Raw genomic sequence first — 13,276 nt, forward strand, 5'->3', positions numbered from 1 at the left:
TGGGGTGTTGGTCGTGGGGTAGTGGTGGCGGGTGGTGTACTTTTTGGAGGCACTGGAATGCCACTTCTTTGGGGGGAGGTGCAGGGTGGGGAGAGGAGACTGATGGGAGCCAGCCATCAGAAGTGAGGCCTGTTTTGGGACCCTCCTCCCACCCCCAGGAGATTCAGCACCTGCGGCAGACTGTCAACAATCTCATGGTCTCCTCTACCTCAGCCTACACAGTCAGGTAGGCAGGGCCCCAGGGGGCAGGGCCCAGGTGACTCCAGAGGCCCCGATGCTTCCTAACTCATTCGCAATCTTCCCGTGGGTTTCAGCTCATAGTGAGCCTTGTGGGACAGTGGGTTTTCGGGACTGTACATCTTTCTAGGAGCAGACAGCCTCATCTTCCTCTGGCGAGGCAGCTGGCGGACATGAACTGCTGACCTCGCGTCTAGTAGCCCCACACTTTACCCAGGCCTCCACCAGGGGCCCTGCTCGTCCTAATGGGCCTGGATGTTTTGGCGATGGACCATGGGAACGGACTCTGATCCAGTCATGCAGCTTCCCCATTGCCTCCCTCCCCCACTGATCACCCAGCTCCTAGGGGACCAAGTCCCATTGCTGGTGCCTCTCGGACGCCCAGGGCATGTTGAATGTTGTTACACGGATTTGTCACAGGCCTCCCCTGCCTCTGTTCTTTGGGGCCTTTCGTTTCCTCCCTTACCACCCTTGTCTCATTTTGGGGGGCTCCCAGCCTGATACCTCACCTCCAGAGGCGGCAGCAATGGCTGGGGTGAATTAGGGTGAGAAACATCCACCTCGATCCCACACCTTCTTAGGGACTCCCCTTCCTGCCCCAGCCTGTGTGTGTCTCGGCGGCCCTCTCCTAGCCCCAGCGTCACCCCCAACTCAACTCCCAATGCCCTTGGTGGACCTTGGGCTGATTCCTCCTGTGCCCCCTGCCCCGCCGCCCCCCAGGGAGGAAGCGAAGAGCAAGATGGGCCTGCTGCGGGAGCGGGCGGAGAAGGAGGTGGCCCAGAGCCAGACGGAGGTGCAGGGCCTGCAGCGGCAGATCGCGCACCTGGAGCAGCTGCACAACTTCCTGATGCTCAAGAACAACGAGCGGCAGCCGGACCCCGTGGCCCTGGAGAAGCAGGCGCTGCGGGGTACGGCCCCGGCTGCGCGGCGGAGGGAGGGGAGGTGGTAGTGCCTAGTGCAGGTCTCCTGGCTCCGGGCAGGGCAGGCTGGCAGGGGGCGCAGACGCGGGGCGGGGCTCGGGAGGAGGAGCCTCCAAGGGCAGGGTCTTGGGAGGGTGTGGCCCTAAAGATGCGGGGGTGGGGGGGGGGGGCTGGGGAAGGGCGGGGCCCAATGAAGGTAGGCTTTCAGTGGGTGGGGCTTCCGAAAGTCTGAGGCTAGGGAGGGTGGGGCCGCCGAAAGGTGGGTTATATGGAAGACCTTAGCCGGACAAGGTCTTGGGAGGGCAGTCCCCAGATGGGCCTGGCAGCAGAGGGGTGGGCCTTGGATGGGGCGGGCACCAGGAGGGCGGGGCTTCAGGAGGCAGGGTCTCCGAAGGGCGGGACGTGCCTGAAGGGCAGGGCTTTGGGCACTCAGAGTTGGGGTGGGCAACTGGTGAGGACAGGGCATCAGGAGGGCGGGGCATAGGAGGGGGCAGGGTCCCCGGGGGGGCTTTGAAGGGCGGGGCCTGTGCGGAGGGAAGGGGGTTGAAGCGCTGCTCGCTGGCCTGCTGGGCCCTCACCCTTCCACGTCCCTTGGGCCAGATCGCGAAGTGGCCGAAGGCCTCCGCAAGACCTCGCAGGAGAAGCTGGTACTGCGCTACGAGGACGTCCTGAAGAAGCTGTCCCAGATGACCGGGCAGAGCGACCCGGACACGCTGGTGGAGAAGTACTTGGAGGGTGAGTGGGGCCAGCAGACAGGGGTCTCCGAGGGAGGGAGTCAAGGACTGCGTCCCAGCACCTACCGACTGAGTGTCCACCTCCATCCGCGGCCTGGTCTCTGGCCTCCACCTGGGGGCTGCAGCACAGGCAGGAATTGGGTGGGAGGCACCCAAGTTGCGGTCTTCCACACACACCCCACATCCCCCACCCCCACCTTCTCACCGGCTTCCCTCCTCTCTGCCCGCCTCCGATCCTATGTGGCCTCCCCGGCTCTCCATCCCTTCCCCTGGTTACCCTGCCCCTGTCATCCTTGCTCCTCTCCCCATTCCTGTGCCACGGTCCCCCCTGGCGCCCCGCTCCTGTTTCCTCTCCTCGCTCTGCTTCTTGGGGTTTGTGCCCGGGTCGCTCGGGGGTTTCTGTTCTCTCTCTCTGCGTCCCCTGCCTCTTTCTCTGCGTCTTGTCTTGGTCCACCTGACCCTGGTCTCTCCACTTCTCTTGCCTTTCTGTCCAAATACCTCTTTCCTGTCCTTCCGCGTCTCCCTGGACCCCGCCTTACCTGGCTCTGCCCTAGCTGAGGAACGAAACTTCGCCGAGTTCAACTTCATCAACGAGCAGAACTCGGAGCTAGAGCACTTGAGGGAGGAGATCACGGAGGTGAGGGAGGCCCCAGTTCCCTAGCTGCACCCCACCCAGTTCCTCTCTGGCACCTTATAAGGCTCCCTCCCCTTGCCCTGTCCCTACCTTTCCTTGCCACATCAGCCTTCCTCCTCCCCAGGCCCATCCTATCCTCCTCAGGCCCCGCCCCTCCTCCTCCAGTCCACCCCTTTTCTTCAGCAGGCCCAGTGCCCCAGCCCCTGGCCAGTGCCCCTCCTACCTTTGTCCCACAGATGCAGGAGGCCATGCGGAGTGGCCGGGCCAGGGAGGAGACCCAGAGCTCCCTGCGCAAGCAGCAGCGGGCAGAGTTGCAGCAGCGATTGGACGAGGTGACCGCAGAGTCCTTGGGCCTCGAAGCCCGCTCCCAGGAGATCCGGCAGCTGCTGAAGAAGATTAAGGATGGTGAGCACCCATGGTGCCCCCTCCCCCAGCTCGGGTTTCCTTATTTGGGAGCATGAGGTGAGCGTGCAGGCGCATGTTCTGGGTTGGCCGTGTGGGTTCCACGCACGATTGCATCCTCTTTTATCTGCCCATTTTATATCCACCCATCCATCCAGTGTCCATCCACTCATCCTATATGTTCCATCCATTCTATATCCATCTATCCTATATCTCTATCCATCCTATAGCTACCCATTCATCCAGTGTCCATCAACCCATCCTATCTATTCACCCTATAGCTCCATCCAATCTCTGTCTATCCTGTATTGATCTATCCTATCCATTCTATATCTACCCATCCACCCAGTGTCCGCCCCGTCTGTATCCATATATCTGGTATTTTTTCTAGTATACATCCATCTATCCTACAGCCACCCATACCACTTCTATCCATCCATCCTTAACCTAACCATCTTTTAAAAAAATCATTTTATTGAGGGCTCATACAACTCTTATCACAATCCATACAGACATCAATTGTATAAAGCACATTTGTACATTCGTTACCCTCATCATTCTTAAAACATTTGCTCTCCACGTAAGCCCCTGGCATCAGCTCCTAATTTCCCCCCTCCCTTCTTGCTCCCCCCTCCCTCATGAACCCTTGATAATTTACAAATTATTATTTTGTCATATCTTACACTGTCCGACGTCTCCCTTCAACCACTTTTCTGTTGTTCATCCCCCAGGGAGGAGGTTATATGTAGATCCTTATAATCGGTTCTCCCTTTCTATCCCACCCTCCCTGGACCCTCCCAGGATTGCCACTCTCGCCACTGGTTCTGAAGGGATCATCTGTCCTGGATTCTCTGTGTTTCCAGTTCCTATCTGTACCAATGTAAATACTCTAGTCTAGCCAGATTTGTAAGGTAGAATTGGGATCATGATAGTTAGTGGGAGTGGGGGAGGCGGTGGTGGTGGTGGAGGAAGCATTTAGGAACTAGAGGAAAGTTGTATGTTTCATCGTTGCTACACTGCACCCTGACTGGCTCGTCTCCTTTCTGCGACCCTTCTGTAAGGGGATGTCCAATTGCCTACAGATGGGCTTTGGGTCCCCACTTCGCACTCCCCCTCATTCACAATGATATGATTTTTTTTGTTCTTTGATGCGTGATACCTCATCCCTTTGACACCTTGTGATCACACCTCATGATCACACAAGCTGGTGTGCTTCTTCGATGTGGGTTTTGTTGCTTCCGAGCTAGCTGGCCACTTGTTTACCTTCAAGCCTTTAAGACCCCAGATGCTATATCTTTTGATAGCCGGGCACCTTTAGCTTTCTTCACCAAATTTGCTTATGCACCTATTTGTCTTCAGCGATCATATTGGGGAGGTGAGCACACAATGATATGATTTTTTGTTCTCTGATGCCTGATAACCAACCCTTCGACACTTTGTGATCACACAGGCTGGTGTGCTTCTTCCATGTGGGCTTTTTGCTTCTCAGCTAGATGACCGCGTGTTTACCTTCAAGCCTTTAAGACCCCAGACACTATATCTTTTGATAGCCGGGCACCATCAGCTTTCTTCACCAACCTAATCATCTTATAGCTATATCCATCCATATCAGTCCTGTATCCACCCATCCATCCATCATCCTAGATCTATCTATTCATTCATCCATCCAGTGTCCATCCATCGTACACCCATCTATCCATTCTGTATCCATCTATCTGTCCATCCACCCTATATCCATCTATCATTCTACATAGACTATCCACGCATCTGTCTGGGCTACATCCATATCCATCTCTCCATCCACCTATCCAGTGTCAGTTCATCTATCAATTATCCTGTGCCCATCCACCCATCCATTCATTTATCCATCCATCTTCATCTGTCCATCTATCCATCCATCCATTGTCCGTTCATCCATCCATTGTCCGTTCATCCATCCTACACTCATCCATCCATATTTCATCCATAGGCTTATCCAATTCCCACCCATCCATCGGTCTCCCATATGGGCCCATGTATCCATTTTGTATCCAGTGCCCATGTATCCATTCACCTTCCCTCCTAGGTTCATTCATATCCCTTCTATCTATCCTACATCCATCCATCTGTCTTTCTCAGATATATCTTTCTATCCATCCATCCATCCATCCACCCATCCATCCATCCATCCATCCATCCATCCATCCATCCAGTATCCATCCCATCATCCCCTTCTTACTTGCATTGTTTATTTGGTGGGTGGTGCAGGAGGAAGTAGCCAGGCTTGGGCTTGAATTCCAGCTCCATCCTTTGTGAACCTTTGCCTGTCATTTCCTCCTCCTCAGTTCATTTCCTCCTTTGAAAGTGGGGAGGCCAAGTCCCTGGTGAGGGCGGTTGGAGAATGAGACTGGAGATAGACAGCCAGTTTACCATGGAGAGAAACAGTTCGTGTTTACGGAGGGGAGCAGGCAGGAGCCCCACCTGGTGGTATACAGTGGCAACTGGCTTCTTGGCACCTGTGCTAGCCATTGGCGCCTGTGTGAAGATTGACGTGACCCCTGGGCATTTGCAGAGAGAACATCCCAGATACTGTAGGTGGACGCATACCTAAGGTATGGCATGTGCCTAGGGTACCGTTGGGCAATTTCTATTAATCATCACAGCTGTGTGTGAGAGAGCATGCAGCAAGTTAAATGAGTACTTTGTTGTTGGAGAGTGGGGTGTGTGTGTGTGTGTGTGTGTGTGTGTGTGTGTGTGGACCAGGAGGCCTGGTGGCATAGTGGTCATGCACGGAGGTCTGCAAGGTTAGCGGTTCGAAACCACCATCCTCTCAACAGGAGAAAGATGGGGTTTTCTCCTCCTGTAAGGAATTGACAGTCTCAGAAACTCACCTATAGTGTCCCTATGAGCCGGCATCCAGTCGATCGAGGACGGGGAGTTTCGCTTTTGTTTTAGAGCAGTCCAGGGAGGCGCCATGGTGGCTCAGCGGGTTAAGCACCGGGAGGCCAACCAAGAGGGCGGTGCCTGGAGAAAGATTGAGCTTTCTGCTCTAGCAAAGATTTACCACCTGGGAAAGCCAAAGGGGGAACAGTTATGGTCCCATCTGTCCCATCAGCTTGCGATATGTCATAATTGACTTCGAAACATTATTTCTTTCTGTTTGGGTCGACTGGGTGGTCACGCTCTGTGGAGTACAGAGAAAGATGAGACAGAAAACAAACAAACAAACAAACAACAAAAAACCACCCCAAACAAGGCTGAGCCCATCAGAGACTAATTTTTATCTGTCATAGCAAGGAAGTGACCATTGCCACGTTCACAGAGGGCCCCGTGTGTGGAGTGAAAGATGAATGAGTGGACATGGTGGGAAATCCATCTAAGCGATGGGGTGGGATGTGTGCACAGGGGGACACCTCTTCTGCAGCTCCAGCTCTGACCTCAGGACAGTGGTTCTCAACCTTCCTGATGCCTCGACCCTTTAATACAGTGCCTCTGGTTGTGGTGATCCCCCAACCATCACATTATTTTCGTTGCTACTTCATCACTGTCATTTTTCTACTGTTATGAATCATTGTGTAACTATCTGACATCCAGGATTTATTTTCCTTGTTAATAATTGAACATAATTAAACATAATTGAAGCATAGTGATTCATCACAAAACAATATGTAATTGTATATTGTGAAATATTTATGTGTTTTCCAATGGTCTTAGGCAACCCTGTGAAAGGGTCGTTCGACTCCCCAAAGGGTTGTGACCCACAGGTTGGGAAGCACTGCCTTAGTAACGAAACTAGAGGAAAGTTGTGTGTTTTGTCGGTACTGTACTGTATCCTGGCTGACTCATCCCTTCCTGTGACCCATCTGTGAGGGGATGTCCAGTTGTCTACAGATGGGCTTTGGGTCTCGTTTGCATCAATATGGTTGTTTGTTTTGGGTCTTCTGATACCTGATCCCATTCACACCTCATAATCACACAGGTTGGTGTGCTTCCTCCATTTTGCCTTTCTTGCTTTCCTGTTAGATGGGCACTTGTCTAACTTCAAGCCTTTAAGACTCCAGATACTATATCTTGCAATAGCCGGTCACCATCAGCTTTCTTCACCATATTTGTGTATGCACCCGCTTTGTCTATAGTGATTGTGTCGGGAAGGTGAGCATCACAGAATTCCAGGTTATGAGGACAAAGTATTCTTGTGTTCAGAGGCCCCAATGTCCATCTGCTACCTTAATACTTAACATGTAAATATATGTACATACCCATATCCCTATCGTTATATATTAATGTATTTACATACATATATGTCTATATTTATACCTCTATAAATGTCTTTTGGTTCCTAGTTCTTTCCTCTATTTCCTTTTACTTTCCTCCTGCCCCACTATGTTGCTCGACCTTTATGGCTAGCCACCTCTCTTACAGGACCCTGGGCAGAATGAAAACACAGGTCCCCCTTGTTCAAAAATGACCACAATTTCACAATAGTGGCAAACCAAGAGTAGGGCTCTCCTGTGGGAACGAGGAGGGCTTCCCGGAAGCAGTGGTGCTGGAGGGTGAGCTCGCCCATTGAGTATTTAACTGACCAATCAGGAGGAGATGGGTATTCTGTCAGCAAGGTAAATACGTGAAGATGGAACAAGCAAGGTGCATTCTGGGAGTGGAGGTTGTTCAACACTTTGGTAAGCAGTAGTCAAAAAATCCAGTGAAGGATTCCACTGGAGGGCTCACTTCAGCTCACTTCCATGGAGCAGTTAATATACTAGAAGTTTTTCAACTCACTGAGCTTCCTGGTCCCAAAGGCATCAGACAACAGGGTGGGTCAGCCACAGTCAGTAACACTGGAGCTTAGCAAAGCAGGCCAGATGCATTCTCCACCTCAAGTGATTCGTGGGGACAGAATCCACCAGCCTCAAGCTCAAGCGATGAATGCACCAGCATTGCGGTGAAGCAGGTCTCGAAGGAGCTTCAAGCTCTAGCTACGGGGTCTATGGTTGGCTTGGGCCATGGGTAGTGCAGCACACAGGTGGAGGTAGAGAACAAGCTAAAGCAGCAGCACACTGGTCCGATTCACCAGGGAACAAGAAAGAGATGGGATACCAGCCATCTTCCTTTATCTGGGTTGCCCTCCAATCAATCTGCGATCTGATCAAACTCCGCCCACATGTTCCCATTGGCCTGGTTGGCATCATCAACCTATCACCACCTAACACTTCAAGTGTTAAGGGTTAACACCGAAGTGTTAAAAGAGCAAAGGTGTCACTTGGAGGATTAGCGTGCACCCAGACCTAAACCGTGGTCCTTTCAACCGTCTCATATACACGGGAAAGCTGGGCACTGAAGAAGGAAAACTGGAAAAGAAAGGACATTTGAATTCTGGCTGGTTTTCCAAGAGAGTTCTTTGGTTGGTTCTTTTGGCAATCCCTGGTACTTTCAAGACAAATAAGCCCAGCAAAAGGAAAATGGACCACTTTGGTAATCTCCACCCCCAAGAGAGAAAACATTCCCATTTCCCATCTCCCAAACTGCCTCCGTTTTTCTAGCTCCTCTCTGCCCAAGTCCTGGCCCCAGGAAACCACTTTGTGTCAAGGCAGATAGGCTCGATTCTGTTTTCTTCCAGACTTTCAAAGAAATGGGGTTGGTCGCCTGCTGGCCGGTTGCCATGCAGACAATTTCCCAGGTTCCCAGAGCTCCATGTGGAATTCCCGCCAACGGGGTGGCTTACAAACCCAGAGCCAGCCTCCAGGGGCCCACAAGGCCGGCAGCTGGAGCTCATCCACAGTTCAGCTGGGAAAAGATGAGGCTGTGAAATAGTGGTTCTGTGTTGGGCTGCGGCGATCCACAAGGTCAGCAGTTCAAAACCAGCAGTAGGAGAAAGATGGGGCTTTCTATTCCCATGAAATTAGTCCCAGAAACCCCTGGGGGCAGTTTTACCTCTGTCCTATAGGGTCCCCATGAGTCGGCATCGAATCGATGGCAGCGAGTTTGCGGTTTTGGTGTAGTCTGTGAAATTCACAGGCCCAGACAACCCACGGAACGGTTCTAGTCCTCTCTATGAGTCAAAACTCAGTGGGTTTGGGTCATATTTACACTAAGATGGAACTGTCTTGAAACTGCCTTTTTGTTTCTCCTTCCCTGAGGAGCCCTGGTGGTGCAGTGGGTGACACATTGGGCTGCTAACTGCAAGGTCAGCAGTTCGAAACCGCCAGCTGCCCCTCCAGAGAAAGAAGAGGTCTTTTACTCCCTTAAAGAGTCTTGGAAACTCACAGGGGCAGTTCTGCCCTGTCCTATAGGGTCGTCATGAGTCGGAATCGACTTGATGGTAGTGGGTTTGTTTTTTTGGAAGCTGGTCCCTTTATCAATGTGCTGGCTCATCTCTATAGGCCAATTCCTCTGGATCCACACACAACACTCATAAAGAATGTCTTATAATTCAAGAAAACATTTGTTTTATGTTAAAAAGCCCCCACATATATAGAGGTTTAACAGGCTAGTGTTGCTGATTCATTTCTTGAGATGGGCTGTATATATATATATATATATATACACATATATATATATATAGTGTGTGTGTGTGTTTCTTTAGAAACAAAACAAAACAATCCCTCCAGACTCCTTACCCCTCAAACCTAAATAGTCGTTTGAGTGAAAAAAAAAGAAGAAAAAAAAAGAGGTGTGAGGGGCTGGCCCTAATCCCGACTACATGGACAGCTCCCCAACCCCCCAGCAGCATTCACTTCAGGGGACAGCACTGAAGCTGCAGCTCAGGGAGATGGACCTGTCTGATCAGAGCACATGGGAGCAAATGAAGGGGGAGGAAGAGAGAGTGGAGCACACCCTGGCCCACCAAGCCTTGAGGACGATATCCCTGCTCAGAGCAGCCAATGCACAGAGAAGACCTTAGGGCCCCACTGCGAGACACGAGATACGATGCCCCTTGATGCCAAGGAGGTTGTTGATGGCAGTGAGTGAGAGCGACGCTATGAAAGGAGTCCTGGTGGCTTTATGGGTTTAAGTGGTGGGCTGGTAGCCTGCAAGGTGGGCGGTTTAAACCCACTAGCCGCTCCAAGGAAGAAAGTAGAGGCTGTCTGTTCCCATGCAGACTCACAGTCTTGGAAAACCTATTTAAGGTCGTTGTGGATTGGAATGAGAGAGTTGGAAAGAGCCGCTGGAAGCTCTGTGGGTTAGTTCAAACCCACCGGCCACTCTGAGGAAGGAATAAAAGGCTGCCTGCTCCCATGAAGATTCCCAGCTTCAGGAACCCCACGGAGGGTAGCTAAGAGCCCCACGCTATGGCAGTGGGTTTTCATGCAGCCGGTTTCCACTTGGCTTCACCACCTGGCATTCCTGACATCCCTGCCCGCTGCCCGGCATGGTTCCCGACCTCAGAGACCAAGGCACTGGGGGCTTCAGCGGGAGAGGGCTGGTACTCAGCGGGCGCCCCCCGCCACCCCATCACTCCTTCAGGTCTCCAGCTCCTGTTCACGCAGGCCCACTGCGACAGCTCCGTCATCAACGATCTCCTGGGCATCAAACCCCAGATGCGGGACCGTGACATAGGCCTCTTCCTGGCCCTCATCGAGAAGCGGCTGGTGCAGCTCTTGAGCGCACAGGCCTACCAGGAGGTCAAGGTGGGCGGGCCGGTGGGCCGGGCCAGGAGGAGGGGGCGGGGACTTGGAAGGCGTGGGCGGAGCTGTGGCGGCCAGCGGGGGCGGGGGGAAGCGCGTGGAACCGAGGGCTGTGGTTGGGTGGGCGGCGAAGTGGAGGCCAGTGGGCGGGGCCCGTGAAAGCCAGTGGGCGGGATCGTGGAGGCTGAGCTGGAGCCTGGGAGCCTGGGGAGTGGGCGGGGCTATGGAGGCCCAGGGTGAACCTGGCGAGGTGTGACCCAGGGCCGACTTCTCTTCGCAGACCAACACCTCCTCCTCCTTGGGCAGCGCTGCCCTGGTGGCGCTGGGTCAGAGCTCTGAGGAGGTGCGGAAGAAGGTGACCGTGCTTCAGGTCCCGGAAAACCTGTAAGGATCGGAAGAGGCCAGGAGAGAATGGGAGGGGCTGGAGAGTCGGCAGGGGAGTGGGGAGAGGGGTAGCGGCTGGGGGTTGGGCAGAAGACCAATCCAGGCCTCCAGAAAGTGGGTGGGCATAGCTGAGGGGCCATGGAGAGATCGCGGGAGTGGGTGATTTAGGGGCTAGGAGAATGATGTCCGTCGTGGAGAGGATTGTCTAGCTTGGGTTCTGGTTAAATGCTCAAAAAGCAAGACAAAACAAAACAAAACAAAAAAGGCAAGAAAAAAAACAAACACACAAAGCTCAACTCCCTGACTTACGGTCAAATTCAGCTGGCGGTTTCAAACCGCTGACCTTGTGGTTAGCAGCCCAACATGTAAATACGATGGCACCAGGGCTCCTGGCATCACATACGCCTCCCCTTATACTACATTATATACATCCCATTCCTTTCCACTGTCATAACCTTGTGCACCTCACGTGACACGACGTATGTGCCAGAACAGCACGCAGCCTTGTGTGCCAAAGCATGCTTGGTTTGAGACGATGGGGTTCTGGGGGACGAGGGTGGGCGGCTCAGTCCAGTCTTCCTCTGTCTCCCCGACCCAGGGAGGACTCCCCAGGGTTTGAGGGTAAAGATGACTATCCTATGAGCAAGGAGGAGCTGCGGAGCCAGGTGGTGAAGTCCGTGAGTGTGGGCACAGGCAGGCGGGCAGTGAGGGACCCCTGCCTCGGCCCCCCTGGAGCCTGACTCCTCCCCTCCCCCCACCCCCACCCAGCTGGAGTCCCGGGAGCTGGCCCGGGAGCAGGCTTTTCTCCTCCAGATGAAGGAGCTGGCCGAGGCGATTTAGAAGGCAGAGGCGAGCTCCAGCGGCGCAATGAGCGCGCACAGCACCGCCCACAGCACCGCCCACGTCCCCGGCTCCATCCTCAGTCACCGGACCAACGGCATCCTGACGTCCAGCGGGGCCCGCGCCACCACCTCCAACGTGGGCCACGTCACCTTTGGTCTGCCCAGCGCCAGCGAGGTCAAGGCGTCCAGCCACACCAAGCTCGGGAACTCCAGCTCGGCCAGCTTGGGCCCCACGGTCCAGCCCAGCAGCACCTCCACCGAGTACCCGGCCTCCAGCATGGGCCCGAGCGGCCAGGGGGGCGCCAGCTCTGAGGCGAGTGGAAGCCACAGCTCCAGCAGCCGGCCAGCCTCCAGCACAGTCTCGGGCTCCACTGCCAGCAAGGACTCCCCGGACCCCTTGTAGGTAGGGGTTCCCTCCCTGTCCAGGGGGCCTCTGTGCCCCTCCTTGTCAGAGGAAACCAGTCTCCAACAACCGAAGAACCGGAAAAGCGCAATCGTACAGGGATAATAGATGATAATTAGAGTAAAGTCGTAGAGAATAAGAAAGATATAGAGAATAAAATAAAGGCGTCAGACACATTTTATGGTATGCGCACCTGAGTCCCTCTTGGTGGTCCACGTGGAGGTCACGAGGAGGTGGGAGAAGAGAGGTCTTCACTGTCTTGGGACATTTATAGGTCGCCATAAGGCATGCATATTCAGGAGTGACATGTGTCACAAGGTGGGTGGAATCTACAGTAAGGTCCCTGAGCTCACAGGTGAGGAAACCTAATACCTGCATTGGGGGGGAAGGTAGGAGGGAGGTTGGGTGTCACAGCGGGATGGACAGGACGGGATGGCAACAGGATGTGTGCTTCTGTAGGGAGATAAAATGCACCATGTGCTCACTTGAAGGCAGCATAGCTGTTAAGAGAGAATCTGTGGGAATGCTACTTAAAGCAGGATCATGTACTTGGACTTCATCTCTAATTGACCAAATTGGAGGCATTCCCACCTTGGAATACCAGGTTTGCAGATTCCCTCTAAGTTTAGGGAATATAGTCCTCGTCCTGTTTTCCTCAGTGTTAGCTTCTCACACTTCCTCAATCTCCTGAGCCATCCTTCCTGCTTTGGAGCCTCCTTCCTTTCCTACTGCTTTTTGTTCACACACCCCCACGCCCACTCCCCAGCATCTCTGGCCCCTTGGTCTTTGTGTTAGACAGGGTTCTCTAGAGAGACAAAATCATAATGCTAATAGTTTTATATATATTTATACAGATAGATAGATACATAACATAAGAAATAAACAGTTCATTAAATTATACACCAGTAGAAATGGCTCAGTGCAGCTCACTCCCCTGAGACAGTTGTGAGACACTGGCAGTCCTTCAAGTCTTGAGGGCTTCTGGGTAGTCCTCTGTAGAGCAAGTCAGGCTATCCGGGCACAGGCAGCAGACAGCAAGGCAGGTCACCAACGGTCAGCCAGATGACAGGGTCTGACAGTCCCCAGCTCAAGAGATGTAAATTCCAATTGTGTGGC

At 53.3% G+C, this 13,276-nt stretch overlaps 1 protein-coding gene across 1 annotated transcript in view; it reads left to right on the forward strand.

The window, feature by feature from the left end:
• ODAD1 (outer dynein arm docking complex subunit 1) overlaps positions 1-11,755 on the forward strand; it is a 27,333-nt gene extending 15,578 nt beyond the window's left edge. The window contains exons 6-14 of the mRNA XM_045292646.1: positions 159-226; positions 958-1,145; positions 1,758-1,892; positions 2,446-2,528; positions 2,762-2,930; positions 10,371-10,534; positions 10,812-10,915; positions 11,514-11,592; positions 11,684-11,755. Of these exons, the coding sequence (XP_045148581.1) occupies positions 159-226; positions 958-1,145; positions 1,758-1,892; positions 2,446-2,528; positions 2,762-2,930; positions 10,371-10,534; positions 10,812-10,915; positions 11,514-11,592; positions 11,684-11,755 (1,062 nt within the window). The remainder of the gene's footprint in view (positions 1-158; positions 227-957; positions 1,146-1,757; positions 1,893-2,445; positions 2,529-2,761; positions 2,931-10,370; positions 10,535-10,811; positions 10,916-11,513; positions 11,593-11,683) is intronic.
• Positions 11,756-13,276: the final 1,521 nt, after the last annotated feature.

The sequence above is a fragment of the Echinops telfairi genome, unplaced genomic scaffold (assembly GCF_000313985.2).
Source record: "Echinops telfairi isolate 266 unplaced genomic scaffold, ASM31398v2 ScPeMD7_655;HRSCAF=1070, whole genome shotgun sequence".
Taxonomy (NCBI): domain Eukaryota; kingdom Metazoa; phylum Chordata; class Mammalia; order Afrosoricida; family Tenrecidae; genus Echinops; species Echinops telfairi.